Genomic DNA, 24834 nt, shown 5'->3' on the forward strand with positions numbered 1-24834 from the left:
GTAATGGTTTAGGGATTTTACTTTTCACCTAGATTCTCCCATGAGAATGATGAGCTCAATGATAATGATAGTATTCCTCTGAGTATTTCCTTGTGCAACAACTGTATGTAATACAGACCGTAAAGAACGACTACACACTAGACCAAATCAGTGGGTTTGCTGCCATCCTTAGGTTACAATTGAAACTGAATAAAATACACACAAAAAAACAACTACTGTCTATGTAAACCAAGAATAGTTCTGTATTGTAAACCTTATGCATTGCACTGTATTGTTAACATCATTTCGATGTTTCTGAAACATCTCATTAATTACTAAATACATTTAATTTGAGACGTATCTTTTGTGTTTGGCCATTATAGTGTAGATCCTTACCCAGGCCATACCTGAACCAAACCCCCTCCCTAAACTTTACCACCAACAATCACATTCCAAAACAGAAGCATTTCCAACGCATAACAGGAACACAGGGCCACACGCAAGCCTGGACCAAGGCGAGTGCTTGACAGGATGTAACAGTAGGAGGAAGCACACTCCAAAAGCCTGTCTAATCACCTCCGGGCTGCCAGGGAGCCAGGGAGCCAGAGTGGGAGCGTGAAGGCCCTTCTCCTGTGCCACCCCATCAGATAATCACTGGCCCCATCTGGCCAAATGAACAGGTTCCAGCAGCCCCTAATGCCTACAGTAGGGGGTGGTGGGGGAGGGAGTTGGCCCCATCACAGGGTCTACCTCCCCAGCAGATCATGTACAACACTGTCAACACGCGTTGCCACTTTCTGGGTCTTTGGGGTAAACATGGGGGACCCCTGGGGTTCCCAGCAGGGCGGAGGAGAGCAGGTGGGGCGTGATGTCTCGGCCGTCTGCTTAGGGGAGGCTGTGGGATGGAGACGGGGGAGGGGGGGCCCTTCTTCCTCCCGGCATGTGCTGAAATAAACATCCGGCCAACATTGATATTTGGTAAAATGTTAGCATAATGCCAACATTAGAACCATGGTGTCTACTGACACATACGCGCGCGCGAAACCACACACGCACACACTCAGATATACAGACAAACAATCACACACACAAACACACAAAAGGGACACACAAAAGGGATACGTTTGAAAAACGTTATAATTTATAAGTATTATTATTAGTGTTGAATTTTATCATAAAGATTATTATTTTTCATATCCCAAAATAATAATTGACGCAAATCATTATTCCTGTTTCTCGTTTCTCTGTCTTTCTTCTGTGTTCCTTTGGTTCATTTCTGCACTTTATAAAACTGTATTTCAGTTGCAATGGGTAGTTTTGAACATGCATCGCCACAAGGGGGCGCCTCGATATAGAGGAAATAGCACTAGTGATGATAACCATGCCGGATAACAAGTTCGTCCATTGGCAATCAATTTAGAATTTAGAATTGCTCAGAATAGGGATTCCATTAGACATAATCGTCTTGCCTCTGGATCAGAAAATTATATATCAGAGAACAAGGAAACATTTTTGTCTTGTAAAACGAAGGAAGTCAAAATTAACTCATTCACAAAGATATTTAACTTGTAAATGTATTTGAAGTGAATAAGTTACTCATGTGCATATTTTATGATAGAAGAGGCTGAATGATGTTCTCTTCCAGTCTAATGCAAGTTTATTACACAACTATTACTACAAATACACCAAAAGGTCCAATGGATGCAAAGTTAATCTAAATTATAACTATGCCACAGCCCCCACTACCATACCAACGTAAACACACACACACACACACACACACACACACACACACACACACACACACACACACACACACACACACACACACACACACACACACACACACACACAAACAAACACGCGCACACACACCCTCTTGCCTTATGTTTATTTTGGAGGTGGTGGGGGGGCAGTTTGTTGCTCTGGGCCTGGGGGGGTCGGCCGGTGTTGACGATGTACCTGGGAGGAAGCACTGCTGGGAGGACAGATGTTACCGGAGACCCTGGAGCGAGTCACAGCCACAGCTGGGAGGAAGGGAGGGAGGAGACAGACAGACAGAGGAACACCAGGTGGACAGACAGGGAGACATGGCAAATGGGACCATAGGGACACATGCAGACCGACAGATAGCCAGCCAAAGAGACCGGAAGTCAAACGACCATGATAAGAAAGACAGTAATACAGAAGGACAGATGACCAGTCAGTCAGACAGAGAGACAGACGGACGGACATGGGAACAGGAAGAGACCATTCCGACAGACAATCAGACACGGTAGACGGACATGACCTATCAACAGCAGGATACCGGCAATCAGACAGACAACCAGGCAGACAGACAGGCAGACAGCATGATGAACAGGAGGACACCAGTCAGTCAGACAGGGAGGAAGTGGTTAGGGCAGAGCCTGGCAGGAGGGAGGAGTTGAGTGGCATCACAACGCGACATCTGCCACACCTGCAGCTAAGCACCCCCCCCCCGAGCTGGCATCTCACCGTCTGCGAGACACTTCTGCGTTTAGCTGGGTGGATCACAGCGGGCAGCGTAGCGAACAGCACCTCACATGTAGAACCATAAGGAGAGTCTAAGGGGGCTCGAACGTGTTTAGGAGGGCTGGGAGGTACTGTGAGGTGGATGGACAGTGTGGGGATAGCTTTTGATACATAGTACTTTTTCTGATTCTAGTTTGCTGAATTCTTGTTAATTTCTTAACTCCTCTCTCTCTAGGACTCACCCCTTCAAATTCTGATTACCCTCTTATATTTTTCTTCATATTATTACACTGTAAAAAGGATAGCCCCATTCATTTATCTGACCTTATTTCTTCTCTTTAAATCCATTTGTCAAGTTTTGGATATTGAACTCAAGTTTATAAGTTTAACTTAAAGTTATCCATTGTCTTGACTTATTGTGAGTTTTGTCCGTAAGTATGTTCATTTAACTCATGTCTGTATGTTAGAAATTGAAAAAAGAGAAACAGGAAGTGAGTGCAGAGGTGCAAAGGAAATACAGATACGTTTCCGCCATTTTTTACTTTGATTATTTTATTCCGGGTTTTATACAAAAATATTGTCGATATAGAAAACAACAGTGGACTACCTCCAGCAGCGGTCGGCAAAGGTTCGCACCTGACTACGGACCGATTACAAATTCAGGTGGACTGAGCTTCCCGCTAAGCTAAAGGTTACAGAAGGAATGGGACTGAATTAATGCATTAACATTACCATCGTTTTACCCTTGCTTATTCAATGTATCAGAGCCTCAAATTAATCAATATTATAGCGTTTATACACCACTGGGGTCCTGCTATTTTAGTTGGTGGGTGAGTATTTAAAATATAAAGGTTTATAACGTTACTGGAGCTGACTGGGTAGTTGGAACGTCTCACCTAGCTTTTAAGCGGACTAGTGTTGGCCAACTTGGTAATTAGCATTTGTGTCAAAATGCAAAAAATTTTAATAGTTCTATAGAGGCTTCGACTGCATGTGTGAAGAATGTAAACAGTCTACAATATTATTGATTCACTCATTCCATTTTACCTGTTCATTGGTTTATGGTCTTATATCGATTTATGTTATGTCATTACAGCAGCAGTCCTATTCAAATAGCCTACGATGTAATGCAGAAAGATAGATTTCAATAATATATGCTGAAGAGTTATGTAAAAAGTTTGGAGAACTCTCTGAGCCATGCACTGCTTATTTTCTGTTATCAGGTGAGAACAATGTTTGTCACCTTCACCAGTAACCCTTGCAAGTTTGCACCCTTGCATCAAATGTTACTAAAGTATGTGTATGTCTGTGTGTTTGTGTGTGTGTGTGTGTGTGTGTGTGTGTGTGTGTGTGTGTGTGTGTGTGTGTGTGTGTATGTGTGCGTGTGTGTGTGTGACAATCATGTTCAAGAAATATTAAAATCATATTTAATCTGGAGGCTATAATTGCTCTATAAAATGTCAGAAAATAGCTACATTTCAATCAGAAAGTTTTCAAAGCAAACCCAATGTATTTGATTTAATTTGACCCTGATCGTTAAAGGCCTGTTAAACATTTATTAAACAGCTTGGCTCTTGCTTAGAAGTGGGTTTATCTTAATCAAATCACCTAAGATCACGTTGAATTAAGTAAACATAGGTGAACTCAGTCTCAGACCCTCCAGTCTGATCCATGGAAGGGGTCGCGGTGGCCCCATTGACCGGCTCCACCCAGTAAAACACACTTGAATCCTGGCATGTGTCAGACATGCTCCAGTCTAATAGCAGAGCTCCCATACTGTGAGACATGGTATCATGGTTCCTCTATTGATTGTTTATGTAATATTTGACCTTCTGAGTCCTCCGTTGTCTAAACCAATCAATACTCAGCAGGGCTTTGATTATAGACTGTTGCTCTGTTTTCGCACTGCATCAATTATAGAAGTGATCCCGATCTCCCAGGCACACACAAGTACAAACAATCATGTAGGCCCCACAAACACACAACCAAAAACACACACACACACACGACTAAACATGTAAGCCCCACAAGAAAAACAGACAGATACACACACACACACACACACACACACACACACACACACACACACACACACACACACACACACCCGACATGTATGAGAAACAAACGCCAAACACAAACACAAGCAGACACACACCCACACATGGAAAACCAAACATGCATGCACAAGACACACACATACAAACAAACACACTCACCTACGCACACACACACACACACACATGTAAAAACTAACATGTAGGAACAACAGACACACACACATACACCAGACATGTTAGAGCAACACAGACACCCACACAAATACACGTACCAGAATTGTGTTTTCCACTAACGCACACACACACACACACACACACACACACACACACACACACACACACACACACACACACACACACACACACACACACACACACACACACACACACACACACACACACAAATACACCAGACATATATGAGCAGCAAACGCCAAACAGAGATACACACACGCGCGCATTTTGGATGGGGCCCTCGGACCCTCCCGTGTTCGGTTCTTGGTCAGTCCCCCTAACACGAGCCAATGGACGTATAATTTAAAGATTTAATGAAAGATGTGATTAAAATGATATTTTTAACTTGTTATTTTCTGTATCTATTATTACTGTTGATTATTTTATAATATATTATTTTATTAAGCTATATCATTCTGAGGGGAAAACAGTATTTTGTGCAACAGTATGTGTTCTTTAAATAAAGTCACTAGTTGTATTATTATGAATCATAGTTGTAGAGCATTCTTTCATAGTAACCCCCTGCTACAGCTACTTTCCTGTAACATCCCAAAGAACCCAAATCAATAAATAACAAACAGAAACATAGGAATCATTCAAATCTGCACCATGTCATTAATTACTCATTTTGCCCGCAGTTTATATTTTGTAATGCTTTACAAGATAATTTCTGTAGTCAACAAAACTCTAACATAACATCAATCATCTACACATTATATATCAACTGAACAGTCAAAAGAGAGTGAGTGTGTGCATGTGTGTGTGTGTGTGTGTGTGTGTTAGTGTGTTTGCGTACATGCGTGCATGTACTCCCCCGGCATCATAAAGAGTGTGACCTGGCCTGAGCCGTGAGATCAGAGGATGGAGAGAGGCCTGGTGGCGTTAACACCCTGCTGAACACTGCACATGAGCGGAGCAGATTACACTCCCATTTCCAGTGATTGTGTACGCTAGCCACGGCTCACACCCATGGGCTTTTCTTATATGCTCCCATGTTTGTTGCTGTTGGCGCCGCAAAATGCCGGATCAGAAGAAATCCGACCAGCTTCAAAAGGAAACCACAAGATCTGAAATTTACACAATTAATTCCTCAAAGATGCCCCGAGAAAGTGGTAAGCCTCTTAGTGGCAGATATTCTCTGCGAAGTCCTGAATGGTTCTTTTCAGACTATATATATTTATACATGCACGCACGCGCACACACACGCGCACACACACACACACACACAAACAGGTACATGCACACACACACACACGCACACACACACACGCACGCACGCACACACACACACACACACACACACACACACACACACACACACACACACACACACACACACACACACACACACACACACACACACACACACACACACACACACACACACACACACTTGTGCTGCAGTAATATTGAGCACTTAGGATTTATCTTTCTGGTTGTCATGGCAAGGTGTTGATCCTGAACAGAAGCCATAGGCTATTTCCTTTAGTTACTTTTACACTAAACTGTGGTTTTCTTTCAGCTTTGGAGTGTTTATTTTACTGCACAATCTGTGGGCCGAGAGAGCAACACCTTGCATGATGATTGTTCTCTGTCTCTCGGCTTGGAGTAAAAAAGAACCATTTGGCCCAGAAAAAAATAGTACAAGTAAGTATTTCATTGAGGGTTATGCATAAAGACTATAGTGGACACATCCACTAATTTTTAGGTTAATGTTTAGAAGAAAGTAAATATAATTTAGAACAATTATTTTTACTTTCTTTCTTTTATAAACATTTTTAGAGTTCACTGATGTAGTAGGCATATATAGAGAATTAATGTATCATTAAATAGCAAATAATAACTTTCCAAAGTGATTAAAAATGGAAGATGGTCAGTTGCGTATTCATAAAACTAACTTTTAATGATCCATTCATGATTTGTGCAGAACGCACTACGAAGATTACATTTTATGGAACATACAAAAATGCAGTCTTAAATGTGATATTTGTGTTACTAAATGATAGGCCTACTCTCCGTCCGCATTCAGAAAATTCCTTTTTATTTTTTTTACTTTATTTTATCTCCAGGAAAGGTCAGAAAGGCATCCAACAAATACGGCTGTGTCCAAATAAATATGTCAATCTAAAAAGTCCGATAAATCTACACATTTGCCAAACCTTTCTTGACTTGGTGCTGTGTTAATTCTCTGCCAAGGTCTAACTGTGTTTGACTTCGCAGTTTACAGTCTCTGGCGATCGCCTCGGCCCTCTGCAGCAGGGTTTGATGTAATCCGTTTAAATGTGTCGTGGAGCCCATATTTGATCCGGGGCCGCTGTGTAGGTGTCCAAACGTGCCATAGTTTGAATAGCCGGGGATAAAGGGAGACGTGTAGTACAGGCGTCTGGAAAGGGGCGCGCCATGGGGGAACTGAGTCCGCGTCGAAGTACTCGTGGGATTAGATCCTCTACATTTATTATCCGAAGAAGTAGCAATCTCTGCGAGCGACCACAACTTGGGTTTGGGGGCAGCGGGGTTTGGCGAGCGGATAACAGCCGTTGCCTGGCTGGACACGCCGCTTCCAGATTCAACGACAAGCCGCTTTGATGTGGGGCTGCCCGCGCGGCCTGACTCCGACACCCGGGGCGTCCCCAGCAGGGCGCTAGCGTAGGACAGACCCGTGCCAGGCACCGGGGTCTGGAACAGTCTCCTCTCCCCGTGGTCTTTCAAATCCGGTTCAGCTGAACCACATTCCGTCTCACTACTGCTGCCACGGCACTCTGTGTGCGTCTCGGGCTTCGAGGCTGGGTTGGATCCAGCTAGACATAATAAGATACATAAGGGTTAAATTAACGATCAAGAACAGCGATCATACAATTTAAGTGTCCTATTTTTCTTCAATAATAATCGAAAATATTTAATTCAAAAGTATTGCTTGTATACAGCCACTTAATTAGTTCAGCATAGTTTTGCAATGGAACTCACCAACATCGTTGTTCGACTCGATCTCCTCTGTGGTCGGTTTGATCGGCTCTTCATCCTCGTCGTTCCTTTCAAGGTCAATGTTATCATCCTCCTCCTCATCCTCACTCCTGGTCCTGGGGGTCCACGTCATTTTGTTCTCCTTCTTGAGGCGCCGGCGGGCGTTTGCAAACCAGGTGGAGACCTGGGTCAGGGTCATCTTAGTGATGATGGCCAGCATGATCTTCTCTCCTTTGGTGGGGTAGGGGTTCTTTCGGTGCTCGTTGAGCCATGCTTTGAGGGTGGTGGTCGCGTCCCTGGTGGCGTTCTTCCGGTACGCGGGGTCCCCGTATGGGAAGGCTCCCAGGGCCCCGCCGAACGGGTGATAGTCCAGGGAACCGCTGATGGCCGAGGAGTCATAAGCAGGCCCCTAAGGGTCAAACAACATCGTTTTATTTAAATTGAAACACATTCAATGGTCAAAATAAATAAATAATAATAAACACAAATAAAGTAAGTTCACGATGTCTCAGACAATTGTCAACAATGAATAAACACATGAACATCTAACATGAAGTTCAAGCAGGAACTAATATTTTAGAAACACAACATTGACCCCCAGGACCTTATTAAATACATATCTTACGGGGTGATTTATTAAAATATTGATTTAAATAAAGCTCTCAATGAATGCACCGACAGAAGAGCCTATCAGTAGGCTATATAAATGAAGGATAAAGAAAAAAATGCAGCGCTAAAATATGACCAATAATAACGGAAGCAAAACACTTTTTTTTACTTTATTGTTAGATCAACAATTATGGACCATCTTCTACTAATGCAAGTAGCCTGTCCCGATATGTATGAGCGATCGCACGCGTCAGGTCAAGAGCAGCCAGGTCAATAGTTCACAGTTGTTTATGTACTCACCACGAAGGAATTCAAAGTTGCCGCCGGCCGTGGCTCTCCGCCGTAGGGCAGGTGGGAGTTGAAGCTCGGTGACGAGCTGCTAAACGTCGTGGATCCCGCGTATGGCGCGAAAGCGGAACCCGAGGAGGAGCGTCCGAGCTCCTCTGTCCGTGGTCCTAAAATCACGCTGGAGTTGAACGACGGGCAGGAGTGCAGCGCCAGCGAAACCGACGGCTGGAACAGAAAACCCTGAGGATACGCCATGACCGCACTTTTTCCGTGTATACTGCCGGTGCGCTTTGATTGGGACGCGCACAAGCAACTTACGCACGTTAACCAAAAGGGAACAAAAATCAAATAGGCACATGCACCTTTTCCACAAATGAACGCGTTTTTGGAAGCGATGTTGCGTTTGGACACATTGCAGGTTGTTGAACAGGTTGAGTAGTTGCTGTAATAAGTTTGACGGGTGGCTCTTCTTTAGCGCAGGCAGCTTTGCCCATGTGAGCCCGCCTGATTCTGAGTCTGGTGAGAGCAAAGCGGCTCTGTTGGGAGGGGGAGCTGGCAACTCATTGTGTTGCTGTCAGCTCCACCCAGTAAACACAATTCAAGTTAATGCGCACAACGCCCGCTTTTAACAACACACACACACACACACACACACACACACACACACACACACACACACACACACACACACACACACACACACACACACACACACACATACACACACACACACACACACACACACACACACACACACACACACACACACACACACACACACGGCAAATGGATGTGCCTTGTCAGTCTCACAGGCTTAACAATCTGATCATTATGTAATTTATCATAATGAAGCTAAGTAATAATATAAAATGCCATGTTTATAAATACAGGGTACCAAACAAAATCCACATTAATATCTGAAACTTTTAAAAGCATACAAATATTAAATTTACTTCGTTTTTTTTTTTTGTTTCTTCACAATTACAGAACTCAAAAAATCAATACAATCTAACAATGCGATAGTTTGAAGTAATTGCAGTGATTTGGTGTTCTCATTTCCTCTTTCAGTAATTTCATCATTTGTATATTTGCATAGGTGCATTTTTACTGTATATGCAAAATCAACTGAAAATCGACCTACTTCTGTTAATATAATGTAGGAATTGCCTATTGCAACATTTGCAGTGTTTGTAGTGTGCACTAGAGGTCATTTTGTAAACAAGGCCGTCTTCAACAGCACTCTGAGTTGGCCGACTAATCCTAATGCCATTAAAGAATCTATTATTAGACAGGACAGGGTTTGTGGACGTAGACTTTCCCTTTCACCTCGAGAGATAGGTGCTATAGGCTACACGTTGACTCTTCTCTTCTCTTCTCTGAACATACATGAAGCCACACTTTAGAGTCTTCTTTTGCTGGATTTGCCTGCTAGAGCACGTGCATTTCGCTGCTAGAGTGGTCGATTTATGACAGGGATTTCCAGGTGAGCATAAAGATCCCCTTAACCTCATCGTCTCCTGTCTAGCTCAACTACCTGCTATTGCTAAACCTGGCAGTTTGTGCTGCCGATTGCAAATAACAACCCATGCACCGTTTTTCTCTTCATTGGGCGTGCCTAATGAAGCCGTGCGGTTGTTATTACTGCTTTAGCTCCAGGTTTTCATGAGCCGAACCTAATGCTTTGACTCATTGGCTATTTTCTTTTAATGATGACTCGCAGTGCCTGAGGTATGAGTGTGAAATGTGTTTCCTTAGCCGCTAAACGGAGATGATGTCTCCTAATGAAGCATGAGCCGAGTGAAACGCCCTCCACAAGCAGGCTGCTGGGCATGACTGCACTGGGCAGCAGAGAGGAGAGGTGGCAAGTCCACCATTTTAACTCTGATGGGATGGGAAGATAAGAGATGCTATTCACAGGCTGTTTTTAGCTCCGCTCATTAAAATGAAATAACTTCACGGGGGGCCAAGTGACTTCCCCAGTTCACAGTTTAGGCCTTAAGTGATAGCATATCCAGCAAATAGCCTAAATTGCTGCTGCTAAATAATATGGGAAAAAACATGTGCTATATTAATTGAGATGGCCGGAACTCAGATTATGCCTCTTTTCAACCCTACTCCTTGAGCTCAAACATTGCCAGACATGCCTTTAGGAAAGGGTTAGGGTAAGGCTAACCTTTCCCTAACCCTAACTGTATAAATGACCCAATGGAATATGCCGTCTTTGTAAACATTGAAGAGATGTGATAATGATTTGCATGTACAATGTTGATTATTCAGTGAAATATTCAATGCAATTCTCACACTCTTCACAGTCTGCTCTCTCTCTCTCTCTCTCTCTCTCTCTCTCTCTCTCTCTCTCTCTCTCTCTCTCTCTCTCTCTCTCTCTCTCTCTCTCTCTCTCTCTCTCTCTCTCTCTCTCTCTCTCTCTCTCTCTCTCTCTCTCTCTCTCTCTCTCTCTCTCTCTCTCTCTCTCTCTCTCTCTCGTTGTGAAGGCTTTTACTTAAATAAATGTTGTTTGCCTCAATCCCTCATAAATTAGCTGAGGCTGCAGTGCAGATGTCCAGAGGTTACTTAGAGGCAGTGTGTTTAATTAATTGGAAAATAGGCATACTCTCTTTAATACTCACTATGCAAGTGTGAAATGTAGTCCTTGTTATCCGTGTTCAAACGTAATTGCCACCCTCGGGACTTCTGCAATTCTGTATTGATTCGTTAGGGTTACTTTTCTGTTTAACTGAAGAGGCTTCATTGTTGTTTAGATGACAACATAACTGTTTTTATTATCCCCTCATGGTTCTCATTTTCTTTGACTGAAACACAGAACTGTCACCTTGTATTTGGAACTACTTCTAGTCTCGACTCCTGTCTTGTTGAAGAGGGGGCTCGGAGGGAGCGTCACCATGGTTAAGATCATTCTCGTACAGGGAATAAATGACTTTATAGCCACGAGTCAAATTAGGAGATGGTATCTAAAAAAATAGGATGCTGATAATATCTTTGTTACTCAAAATATATTCTCCTTTACTGTTTTTAGATACAACCCACTGCTCTACAAACATCTCTGATATCAACCTCAATGGCCGAGCGATTTGAAGAGATCTCGCCAGTCAGTGAGAACCCAGAGTGTCTCTCCACTGACATCGGCCTCCCAATACACCGGGGTGATATTCAGCATCCCCCAACCAAGGACACACCAGGCTGTGATGTACTCACTGTTCATCCACACCAAGGCTTAGACAAGGAACGGGTGGAGGCTGTAGCCCAGGACCAAGATGGCTGCCGTTCTCAGTTACACCCGTCTGACATTCCTCCGGTTAAACCTGAAGAGTCCCCGGACATAGCGCACCCTACGGAGGACCAGGACCAGGGTCTCAGTGGAGGTCCACACCGGCCTGGCGCAGACCCAGACACACGACCTCTCCGGGCAGACAGCAGCTGTTTAGCCACCGTCGCTGCCTCTCCATTGACCAGTCAGAGGCCGCTGCTAGCCCTTCATCAACCCCATGAGTGGGCTGTGAGGCCTGATCAGGGCCTGAGTGTAGCTCCAGACCCATCAGGGGGTCCAACCCAAGCCCTTCCTCTGGGAAACCCCCACCCGTTAAGGACCCCGTGGAGGCTTGGGCAGGGGTCTACAGCCAGGGGCTACAGCACGGAAGACGCCGGGGGGTCGGGTGGCAGCCCCCCGGCGCTGGTGATCACTCAGGCAGAGGAGGTGAGTAAAGACACAGGGCCTGATGGGAAATAATGTGCACATCAGCCCCTCATCTATATTCATAGGCTTCAACTGCTTCCAGTGCGCTGTAGCGATGGCATTGCCAAATGTCTCTCGCTCTCCCCTCAGCGTCTTTGTTTCCGGCACTAGCAGGTAGCCCTTTTTTCTCCTCATATTGCCCGTCTTTGTTCTTTGTCAAAATGTTGCGTCTGATCAAGTTCAAAGCACAGATTCTATGACAGTTCCTTTTTCATCAATCTGATTGTTTTTTTCAATACGTTTTCCTTTTTTCCAGCAAGGTATTTATTTATTTTTTTCTCTTTTTACTTTATCCGGATAGCTGGAAGGTTTCGAGTGGTATTAATTGTGTTGTTTTTTTACACGTCAACATCATTGATTTGAGATGGAGTGTTTCAGTTACGCATATGAGATACTGTTGATTGTTTAACGTGAAGCTTTGCTGATAGTGGTTGTGGAAGCTAAAGCAAGACAAAGCTGCTTCATTTTGAACAGAAGCTTTTATAACCGAATATGAATCCCCAGATGAGGCCATACATATCGGCCAACCTCCGCTCTCCACATTAACCACAACCTCCACCCATACAAACTCCCATAACTGTCTCTGACAGCCAGTAAACTCTAACAAAAGTGTAGGCCAACCGAGTGCCGTACGCCCATGGCCCCCCGCTACATCCATACCGCGGTCCTCCGATGGACCAGTGCACCCATGCTGTGAGGTTCTCCCTCTCCCATGCTCCTGTGATGGATCCCATTACGCGCCCCCGCGTGCGCCCACTGGTCCACACAGTCCCTCAGAACCTCTGTGGCGTGTGGCGCCGCAGCACTTAAACCAAATTGACTTTGCTGATCTGAATTATGAAGATACCGATATCATGCATAAAGTTATTTACCCCTCAGAAGAATTCGAATAAGTAATTCCCCCAGATCACGATACGGCAGGGGGAAGGGGAGGGGGGCTTATATGAATTTAAATAGGATTAGGAGGGAGAGGGAGAGCGGAGAGAGGGAGAGATTCAAATATTATTAGCCTTTGCCTCTGATGTGCTAAATCACATATCTACATTGCCATGGCTTGTGTATTCAAAGCAAATAAATAAAAATATAAAGATTGGATGTATAGGTTGTAATAGTCGCCACAAATCAATTAAGGAATTCATTTGCTCACATCTCATGTAACTTCAAGGAGGATACACTATACTACAATAAACTATTTAATGAAAAACATTCAACAAAATTTCAAATAGAACCAACTGAAAAGGGAACAATAAAAAAATGTAAATTCTTGGAAAATATTTAAGAGCCCTTGAATAGGGCCCTTGCCGTCAAGGAGCATTAGGGTGGGAGTATTATTGACTGTCTATGATAGGTATAACAGGATTCAGATGGCTATGACAGGTATAACAGGAATCAGATGACTATGACAGGTATAACAGGAATCAGATGGCTATGACAGGTATAACAGGAAGCAGATGGCTATGACAGGTATAACAGGAATCAGATGGCTATGACAGGTATAACAGGAATCAGATGGCTATGACAGGTATAACAGGAATCAGATCGCTATGACAGGTATAACAGGAATCAGATGGCTATGACAGGTATAACAGGAATCAGATGGCTATGACAGGTATAACAGGAATCAGATGGCTATGACAGGTATAACAGGAATCAGATGGCTATGACAGGTATAACAGGAATCAGATGGCTATGACAGGTATAACAGGAATCAGATGGCTATAGGAGTAAGCAAGGATCTCTGCACCCTGACTGACTTCTGCACTGACCCTATTCCTTGTAGCTATTAAGACTACTAGCTGCAATCCAATGGCCAATGATGAATAGCCCATGAACGTATTCTATAGGTATTGTTTGTGAATCACTCACTGGTGATCTGTACACCTGTGTGATGATTGTGAAGGAAACAACATAAGTTGTATGCTATACGTTGTTTGATCGTCAACTCGCTTGTTAGAGTCTGCTTAGATTCCAATTTACTTATTTGATTACCTTTCTACTAATAAAAGGAGGTAGAGAGCTTTAAGCAGCTGCTCCTCAAACATGCAAATTGCAGCCTAAGTGTGTGGCGATGGCAAATACGTTTATAGAGTTTTTTACGTGACGCTAGTCCTCAACAGTGCTTTGTTTGGAAATCACTTCTTATCGCTATAGATATGATCCTCCTCTCCTCGTTCTGTGTGTTTGTGGCGTTGTGTATATATGGTTTATGCAGAAAGGGCTCCACTTTGATGCAACATGAGGATATGACAGTCACTGGCACCAATTACTTCCCTCCCTGTGTAAGGTTCCTCTGATAGATGCCGCTTCTATGATGACAGCCTGCTCCTGTCACCCAGCCAGCCACCACCATCAAACATAGCCTCGGCAGCATTAATCTGCCGTATGTCCACTTCATACAAAGTGTTTGTAAGGCAGTTCTAGATCAAGAGAAGCTCCTTTTAATGGGACTCTCAGTTGAAAAACAAACGGCATGGATAAGAAAGGTGCTTCAACTTGACGTGCATTTGAAAAGAGCCTCGCTTATTTCGTGTCAGATGTTTGGTTTTAAGGCGAGGACTACACTAATTAGATGAATTACATCCCAATCCCCAGCTGGTTTTCACGAGTGTTTCCTACTTGCCTGCCTTGGATTCTGTGTTCACTTTTCAGCTGATATTCTACTACCAACTACAATTTAACATAAGATTCCCGCCCAGATGTATTTACTGTAACAAAAAGCAATAAAAAGTTATTTGGCAAGGACATGTATATGTAATGCACAAATATATGAATCAACATAATCGACTTTATGTTGTAAATGTAAATATGCATTTTTCTGGTTTTATTTTTTATCATTTGGACAGTGTCACAGTGGTCCTAGACAATGAAGTGTTGTCTTGTGTCCACTACCATATAAGAAATGCATTTAAGCTTAGTCTGTAGATGTAAATATTAGTCAAAGACGGATGTGTTGAAAGTCAGCTTGGCCCACACACATAGGCAACAGCCTTTAAACGTTGCCCTTTCAATGCGATATGGTTCTGAGACAACGCTGGGTTGGTCAGCTAGCAGTGCAGCTAGCATGATTTACCAGCATGTCTGACTAACCGCGGATGATTTAATACCAATATGAGTCTGTGTTAAGAATATCATTCAAACGGAGAACAGACCTCTCAGGTATATAACATTACATGTGCCCTAAATGGTTGAGGACAGCATTCGGATTATTACATCTAGAATCAATGGTCAGGAGGGAAACCTCCCTGATGTGTTAAACAGTCTCGTCATCTGTTTATACTTGAAGTATCAACACATAATTAGCCAGTAATTAGTAGCATCAGGTAACAAAATTACTTTCTAAAGCAGGCCTTTTGCGTATAGTGTGTGTTCGCATGTAGATGTGCATGTGCGCGTGTGTGTGTGTGTGTGTGTGTGTGTGTGTGTGTGTGTGTGTGTGTGTGTGTGTGTGTGTGTGTGTGTGTGTGTGTGTGTGTGTGTGTGTGTGTGTGTGTGTAATGGGACAGCACCGGGGACTGAGCGAGTGTGTAATTAGCTCTCTGGGGAGGCCCGTCCGAGCTGTTAGGGGAGAGCTGCGTCGCTTGGAGATGTTAAACTGCTATACTGATGATGATGTCTGTTCCTCAGGTTTGATTGTACCGCACAGTCCCCGGCAGGCAACTCAACTAGCCTGTTAAAGAAGAACGGCACTTTTAGGGAGACAGGCAGACATTTTGTTGAGTGGTAAACACCCGTACGCTAAATCAATGCAACACTGAGACTGTGTGAGCGACGTGAGTGTAGATTGGAACTGATGGCTAGCAGTTTGGCTGTAGCTTCTTGCTCTGTCAGTTGTTTGTTATTTTGCTGTTATTCTCGTTCAGATCCAAGTACACCCGCTGCTGGGGGCTGCTGATTGGTTACATTGCTTCATTTTGTATTTACATCAATGTATGAATGCTCTTCTCTCTTCTCTACATGAAAAAAACTAAATGTGCTGTTGTCACCGAGTTGTCAGGGCACAACACCAACAACATTAATACTATTAATCATATTAATATAGTTTGGCATTAAGAATCCTTGGGTTTTATTTTGTTATGTATGCCAACATTTAAAAAATTAAATGTCATTGTCCAAAATTGCACGAAGGCTATATTTTTTATTTTCATCTAGAGTCTAGACATTATTCAATCATTTGTTTGGATGAGAGCTGATAAAGAGCCTTGTGTACCTCACATAGACCGGTCTCTCAACAGTCCCAGGTTGGCTCATAGTGTCTCCTGTCCCTCCTGCCCAGTCCTGGAGAGCCGTCCCACTGAACCGGTCCCCACCAGTTGGAGAACCACGGGGACCCACCAGGCCGACAGCCCTCCCCCTCCCCGCTGGGGGGTATGTCCCGGGAGAGCCCAGCCCCAGCTCCAGCGACGGCGGAGACATGGCCTGCTCTGACCTCATGTCCCTCAGGAGCGACTCCATATCGATGACCAGCGACGCCGCGGCCTCCGGGAGGGTAGGTCTGCAACGGTTCACTGGTTAAAGTGGTACCAACACTGGGAAAGAAACCAGTGACAGAGACCTCTGAGCAGTGCCAGGAACGTTACGGTTTAGTGGTAGAATTGATCTAACTCAAATACATGCACACAAGACTCGATAAGAAAGTAAATACCTAAGCAATACTGGATGATCCATGAGTTACTATTGTCCCAGAAGACAGCCATTCTTAAGGAAAGATAATAGCTGATGATCCATTTGGACCCCTTGGACCCCAAAGCACCAATGCCCCCTCTTCACAATACATTAATGTCCCCTGCAGAGCTGTCTGCTTTGATTACTATTTGTTAGACTTCTTGACTCCTTGTTTGACCATTCAAACTATTGAACGGTCAATCAATATAAAAATGTAGAAATCCAATCTCGGCATTATAAAACATGTGTTTGCTTGATCTGTAGAGCCTTATAAATGTATTTAATGCGGTTCAATATTGTGTTCTATGTAATCTCTTGCTCGTATAATCTCTTACACAGCATAAGAGCAGATGAATATAGCAACAAGCTATGTTTTTTATCTTCAACATCGCTTCTTTCCCAACCTATTTCCATCCGCACAATCCCCTTGCCCAGCAGTCCATGACTCCATCCCTTATACTTCTGAGGGAAAACAATTTTTAAAGGTACATTTGAACCAAGTCGGCGGGTTAAACTGCAGCCAGAGTGAAAAGGCTACACGCAGCAAGTGAAACACAGACAAAGAGATCCCAGTTTAATCCCCATCAACCCCCTGGACCCAACAGCACCGATACACCCCTCTTAACAAAACATTCATGTCCCCCTGCAGAGCTGTCTGCTTTCATTATCGCCCGGGGAAAAAGGAGTGCTTTATCGAGGGCTCGCTCGAGGGAATATGGAACCCGTCGAACGAGCTCCTGGACCGCAGGGCATAATTCCCTCGACCCCTGGTGACCCCGGCGAAGACTCTGACAACATAGGGCACCGGGCGGAATGGCGGCCTCCTTTCACACTCGCCCGCCCGCTCCAAATGGCTTTTTCATTTTTCAAACAATCACACGGCGACCGTGCTGAATTGCAGTGTAGATTACATAAGCCAGGGGTTGCTGGTCGGAGATAAGAGCTTTCTTTCTCTCTCGTTCAAAGAGCACAGCGATTCTGAAACGTCGGTTATCCTTCTCTCCCGTCTCATTACATTGTCTCACCGGAATCTGAAGTTGATTTCGTTTCAGCCACGGGCAAATCTTTTGTCTATTGAAATCTTGTTTCATATGTTAATCAGCTCAAGATTCTTCATTAGTTACCACTACTTTCGTTTAGGGTTAGGTTGTAGTATTTTGAATACATGAGTTTGATTTAAAAAAAAAAAGTCTACACAAATTCTGGAATATATTAAATAATAACATATAACTTTAAAGCCTTTCAATGCAATTTATGAACATAAGATAAAATAACTGCTTGGACATAAAAACTAAAATAACTTGTTTACAAAGAAATGTGTAAACAATGGGAGTTTCACAATCCATGATCACTCTTCAACCAGCATCTAGTTTGACACCAGCACCCATGCGAAAAAATTATGGAAAAGGATTTACAACCACTATGAAACCACTTACGGCAATGCAAATGGTGACAAAAATACTACATCGAAAAACAGAGGACATACAAAAAAGGGTGCAATGGAAAAAGGATGAAAATGTAGCTTGAAACGAGGAGTAAGGAATGAGAGTTTCCTGTTCAGTAATGTACCTCATGGTTCCTTCATGAGGCCCTCTTCTTCAATATTTGCTCTCCTCACAGCTGGGGCATGTTCGGGTCTTCAGACGGGTTTGCCGGGTTATGGTTTATGTTTTGTTATCCCAGTAATGGAATGGGAATTCCTTTCTCTATGGATCTCTCTCTAATAACACATTTCATTCTGAAGGTGATCAAAGTGTGAACCCTAAACACTAAAGAGTAAGAGATTAGAAGGATAAAATGAAACAATTAGCAGATTCAAATCTTTTCAGAATTGCTCTTCTGAGGAACATTTTCCCTCATTAAAAGGTTCTAAGGAGCCTCAACAAAGAAGCAGGATGTACTGATCGATCTGATGGAAAGATTAACATGTCATTAATTAGATGATCAAAAGGCTTGCCGTTGGAGGCACAAAATAAACATCCCAAAGATTAGAACATTTTACTCTCTTCTTTCTTTTTATTATTTTACTATTTTTCCACAAATTAGATGCCGTCATCTCTCTTTCAAGTGCACAACACCAGATCTTAGAACTAGGGAGAGGTTAAAAATGACTTATTGAGCATTTCAAAACAATACTTTGCCTTTGAAAAAGAAAGTGTGACTCTAAAAATGTTATTTGATTCAATTCTCATCCGATATCTCTCTCTCGCTCCATTCTCTCTCTCTCCTTTGTCTGTCTTTTCCTTTACCTAGTCCATCTATTTTCGCCCACGTCTCTTGAAACCGCTCATCCACTGTGTAGACATTCACCTCTCGCCAGTCTGACAAAGGGGCCCAGTAAACGCGACCAATTAGGGCAGGCGATAGACATACAAAGGCCCCTTCTCTTGAATGCTGATGAGAGAATGGATACCTCCTCCACGACCCCCGCCCCCTACCCACTGCCCCACCCGCCCCGCATCCATAGCTGTCAGTTGATGTCAGGGGGGTGGGGGGGGGGGGGGGGGGGGGTGGCTGTGAAGGAGGAATGGGAGGAGAGAGGAGGAAAAGCCAAACGTGGTGTTTTGACAGGATGAATAGCTGGAGGAGTGGCAGCACAGTGGCAGGCTGGGAAGGCCTTTGTTATGCTAACGGTAGCTGACTTTGTTCCAAGGGCCAGCGGGGCCCATTCATGTCTCGTCAACACGGAATCAGTCGCTTTATTATTTCATTGCCTTCCCTCTCTGGCTGGCCGTGGGCAGAGGGAGTGCAGGTGGACAGGGGCTCCGTGGCGTGGGGGCGTGGAGAGGAGATGATGTCACTGAGCGCTGGCTGGCTCCCCATCCCAATGAATCGCTGGCGCTCTATCTAGGAAGGATTTCATGATCTCATGACAGGAGGTCACTAGTTGAAAACAAAAAAAAAATCATAAAATCATTGCTTTCTTATATTTGGTCTCTGTAGTTGGCTTGTGTTGGACTGTTGGTAAAACAGTAAGCAACCTTTTACAACTATTTCTTAATCTATTCATGAAGCAAGCTAGCAACAAATTACATTGATATGGATGACAAAAAAACCTCCCAAAGATGAACATACACAACCTAAGACCCTAGACAAGCACATGGTGAAACCCACAGAGCCTCAGTATTAACAACTGTATAGTTCTTGGACCAGATCACAGCAGATGCTAATTGTGAGTCCTTGCAATGAAGAAATCATGGAAACCATGAGTGTAATTAAATATGAAATGTATGAATGAATGACATGTATGGGTAAAATAAAATAAAGAGGTGTCATGCAGTGGATCAAATGAAAGAGCGAATCAAGTGCTGCTCATTAACACGCTGGGAAGAGATCTTTGTAATCTGCCGTGCTGAAAAAAGACGGTAAATAAAGTTGTGAGGTTGAGAGCTGAAAGGAAGGCTCTGTGAAGTGTGTTTCGGAGAGCCTTTGAGGATTCTGACAGGTTATTTAAGGTTTCAATGGATTCGTTATTAGCCTTTAGTGCTCCTGTGGGGACTGTTCAGGCTCATTAGAAGATCGTATGTAAAGACTCACGTTGCACACGTCTCCCCCTCCCCCCTAACAACATGGTTTCACACACACACACACACACACACACACACACACACACACACACACACACACACACACACACACACACACACACACACACACACACACACACACACACACACACACACACACACACACACACACGAATAACACACAAAATTAGAGAGCTGTTTAAATTGATCAAAGGCAAACTGGCTGACCAGGTGCATCAAGGTGTGAATTATGATTGAATCATTGGTTTTATAAAGTGAACTACTAGATTGAGCATTAGGGAGGATAAAAGTCGACTCAAAATCATTCATCTATATTTTATAAAATAATTCTACATAACTGTCCTTTTGTGTGTGTGTGTGTGTGTGTGTGTGTGTGTGTGTGTGTGTGTGTGTGTGTGTGTGTGTGTGTGTGTGTGTGTGTGTGTGTGTGTGTGTGTGTGTGTGTGTGTGTGTGTGTGTGTGTATTAGAGTGAGGAGAGTCCTGATGATGACACCAGAAGTATGGCTAACTCCTCCGTGATGGTAAGCATGGATTTCTCGTTTCAATATACAATAAAACATTGAGTTTATTGAAATCTCTTTTGATCTATTCTTTGCTTGTGGTTTAACAAAGGCTCCATTCCATTTCCAAACTCTTCATAAATCAACAAGCAGACATTCAGACTCTGTCCCCTCCTGCTTGTATGAGTTGTGAATGTGAATCTCCCCCAGAGAGCTCCTGGGGCTGTGTCATTAACACGCCTCTGCCCGGTAAACAGACAGAGAGCCTGGCACGTCGCTGATTAAAGACATAGCTGGTGGCTTGCATCACCTTGCTGGCCAATAAACACCCTTAATGGCACCAGGACCCCTGCCTTAGTGCCATGGAGTTTGTTTTTATGTTCTTAAAGTATGTGGGCCAAACAGGATGGCAATGGTGTACAATGAAAATTCCTTAATGCAGGTTCACTTTTTCAACCCTAACCCAAATTTTGTCAATGGGATTAACTGCAGCCGATTGTATCGTAAAATAGTAGTTAAAAGCTGTGCCCTCTGTTCTAGTCTCTGTATCCAAGGGTGCAGTTGGACCCCTTGGAGAAAGACTGGCTAAGAAGCTCTGCTTTGGGGAACATCTGTGCACAGCGCCTGCTGCTCACCCAGGACCCGAGTCTGGCACACAAGAAGGTAGACATCACTGTGGTCTGGTTACCAGAAGGTAGACATCACTGTGGTCTGGTTACCAGAAGGTAGACATCACTGTGGTCTGGTTACCAGAAGGTAGACATCACTGTGGTCTGGTTACCAGAGGGTAGACATCACTGTGGTCTGGTTACCAGAGGGTAGACATCACTGTGGTCTGGTTACCAGAGGGTAGACATCACTGTGGTCTGGTTACCAGAAGGTAGACATCACTGTGGTCTGGTTACCAGAAGGTAGACATCACTGTGGTCTGGTTACCAGAAGGTAGACATCACGGTGGTCTGGTTACCAGAGGGTAGACATCACTGTGGTCTGGCTACCAGAAGGTAGACATCACTGTGGTCTGGTTACCAGAGGGTAGACATCACTGTGGTCTGGTTACCAGAGGGTAGACCATCACTGTGGTCTGGTTACCAGAAGGTAGACATCACTGTGGTCTGGTTACCAGAGGGTAGACATCACTGTGGTCTGGTTACCAGAGGGTAGACATCACTGTGGTCTGGTTACCAGAGGGTAGACCATCACTGTGGTCTGGTTACCAGAAGGTAGACATCACTGTGGTCTGGTTACCAGAAGGTAGACATCACTGTGGTCTGGTTACCAGAAGGTAGACATCACTGTGGTCTGGTTACCAGAGGGTAGACCATCACTGTGGTCTGGTTACCAGAAGGTAGACATCACTGTGGTCTGGTTACCAGAAGGTAGACATCACTGTGGTCTGGTTACCAGAGGGTAGACATCACTGTGGTCTGGTTACCAGAAGGTAGACATCACTGTGGTCTGGTTACCAGAAGGTAGACATCACTGTGGTCTGGTTACCAGAAGGTAGACAAGACATCACTGTGGTCTGGTTACCAGAGGGTAGACATCACTGTGGTCTGGTTACCAGAGGGTAGACCATCACTGTGGTCTGGTTACCAGAAGGTAGACATCACTGTGGTCTGGTTACCAGAAGGTAGACATCACTGTGGTCTGGTTACCAGAAGGTAGACATCACTGTGGTCTGGTTACCAGAAGGTAGACATCACTGTGGTCTGGTTACCAGAGGGTAGACATCACTGTGGTCTGGTTACCAGAAGGTAGACATCACTGTGGTCTGGTTTCCAGAGGGTAGACATCACTGTGGTCTGGTTACCAGAGGGTAGACATCACTGTGGTCTGGTTAACAGAAGGTAGACATCACTGTGGTCTGGTTACCAGAGGGTAGACCATCACTCTGGTCTGGTCAGAAGGTTGACCATGTATCTGGGTCCAAAGATGTGAAATCACAACGTCAAAGGTGTTGTCCGTTGAGGCATTAACACATGATACAGCATATCTCTTCATTTCTTATGGTTTAGTATTAAACAATTAAAAGGTGATAATTAAAAAGGTTGAAAAGGTGTGAATATCTAATTAATTCACAGTTTATATAATGTTTTATAATATATTTTGTTGATACATAGACATATACTCAAACATGTGTGTTGCGTGTGCATAAATAAAGAGAATCTGCTGACAGTGCAGAAGTAGCATCAAATAAGCCAGCCTGCGCTGAGGAGGTTGGTTGATCTTCAAGCCTGGAGGCCATTTATCAGAGTGCAGAACAGGACAGGAAAGGTTAGCCCTATCTCTTATCGTTCAACCACCTGCAGTTTTCCCACGCTGATCTGTTTCCCCAACCCACCCAAAATCTCCATGGTTACGTCGGCGCCTGTCCTGTCCTCAACACCTGAGACACAGCGGGCGTGGTCCGTCTCTCCCTGTCGGGGGGGAAACAGCTGAATGCAGAGTTGATACCGTGCAACCTGGTTTACAATCAAGTTCTTTGGTGTTGACATTGGTCAGCTCTCTGATCATGTCTTGTGTGCGCTGTTACAAAAGGCTGCACATTCAGTGATGAAACAGGATCACCACACAAGTGACTGACTGACCCTAGCCTACTGACATACCATCACTTACTGAAACATACTGCTACATTCTGTTAGTGACACATAGCAATACACACTGCAGTACTTTAAATATAACTTTACATTTGTTGAATTACTCTATCCACATCTCACCTCATTGTAGTTCTGTTTGACTCAACAGGATGACATATAATCTCATATTCAATATCTTCTTTTGTTTCTCTATGCATTCAACAGGATTTTGTGACGGTAAGGAGTCCATGTTACCATATTGTCTATCTATTTCTACCTACGTCGCTATAACTGTATGATAATAATAAGTACATGAAGGACTATTGCTTGTGAAAGAAGTCCATGAACCAAAATACACATTTTGACTTATTCTGGCACCTGTACTGTATAATGTTATGTATGATAAGATATGTGTAAATGTGGATATTAATATATTTCGTTGTTGTTCTTGTCTGTTCATTCGTCCCTGTCTGGCCTCGGGAATGTAAACATGGCTGCACGCAAAGGGGGTAAGTTCTGTTTCCCTGTCATGTTCTTTCTAATAATTGAAATGCACGTGGACAACACGGAGAGGACAGCAATCTGGTTGCTGCCTCGATGAGCTAAGCACACCTAGTGCTCACAGTGCTGCCCCACCTCCCTCTACATCTTGATAATAGCTTCAGAGATTTGCCAGTGTCGGACATTTAGACGTCTCGTAGAGGCTTTGAAGCGGAGAGAATGTGTAAAACAAACTGCAGTTCATGTAAATTGGAATCACACACAATTTTACTGGCATGTTTGTCCATAAAACCAACAAAACCTCTGGCATTTCCGTGCAGGCCTGGTATCAAACAGTTTTGACAGCTCTGTGCGCTGTCAGCAATGCTAAACGCTGCGTTACACACTGAGCGTCCTGTTGGGTTATTTTTATCTTCTTTGTTTTTCGGTGTTTCATCAGGTGTCTCAGTCAGGCTTCTATTAGCAGTCGGACGCTGTGGTCGGATGTAGAATGCTAATCAGCTGCTGGCCAAACAGCCCAGACGACAGGGAAATGTAATGATATTGTAATTATATGGTAATTAATATTGAAGACAACACTTGGCCCAGTGGCAGTCCAGAGGGAAGGCGTCCAGAATCCTTTTTTCACCAGATGAAGAAACCAAAACCTTTCCTTGAGTTAGAGTCAG

The 24834-nt window shown here is 43.9% G+C and overlaps 2 protein-coding genes across 2 annotated transcripts; one reads left to right on the top strand and one right to left on the bottom strand.

Annotated features, from left to right (window-relative positions):
* Positions 1-6784: 6784 nt before the first annotated feature.
* Positions 6785-9223, bottom strand: LOC132464506 (Iroquois homeobox protein 5a-like). Its single transcript, XM_060060921.1, has 3 exons — positions 8637-9223; positions 7731-8136; positions 6785-7564 (listed from the first exon to the last, which is right to left on the bottom strand). Exons 1-3 carry the CDS (start codon positions 8877-8879, stop codon positions 6909-6911), a joined length of 1305 nt encoding a protein of 434 aa, XP_059916904.1. The 5' UTR covers positions 8880-9223; the 3' UTR covers positions 6785-6908.
* A 701-nt stretch (positions 9224-9924) lies between these two features.
* Positions 9925-24740, top strand: LOC132464507 (serine/threonine-protein kinase LMTK3-like). The gene is made up of 6 exons (XM_060060922.1): positions 9925-10107; positions 11659-12336; positions 16649-16861; positions 21054-21107; positions 21627-21749; positions 23891-24740. Exons 2-6 carry the CDS (start codon positions 11701-11703, stop codon positions 23954-23956), a joined length of 1092 nt encoding a protein of 363 aa, XP_059916905.1. The 5' UTR covers positions 9925-10107; positions 11659-11700; the 3' UTR covers positions 23957-24740.
* The last annotated feature ends 94 nt before the right edge of the window (positions 24741-24834 follow it).

Source organism: Gadus macrocephalus, chromosome 9 (assembly GCF_031168955.1).
Source record: "Gadus macrocephalus chromosome 9, ASM3116895v1".
Classification (NCBI taxonomy): domain Eukaryota; kingdom Metazoa; phylum Chordata; class Actinopteri; order Gadiformes; family Gadidae; genus Gadus; species Gadus macrocephalus.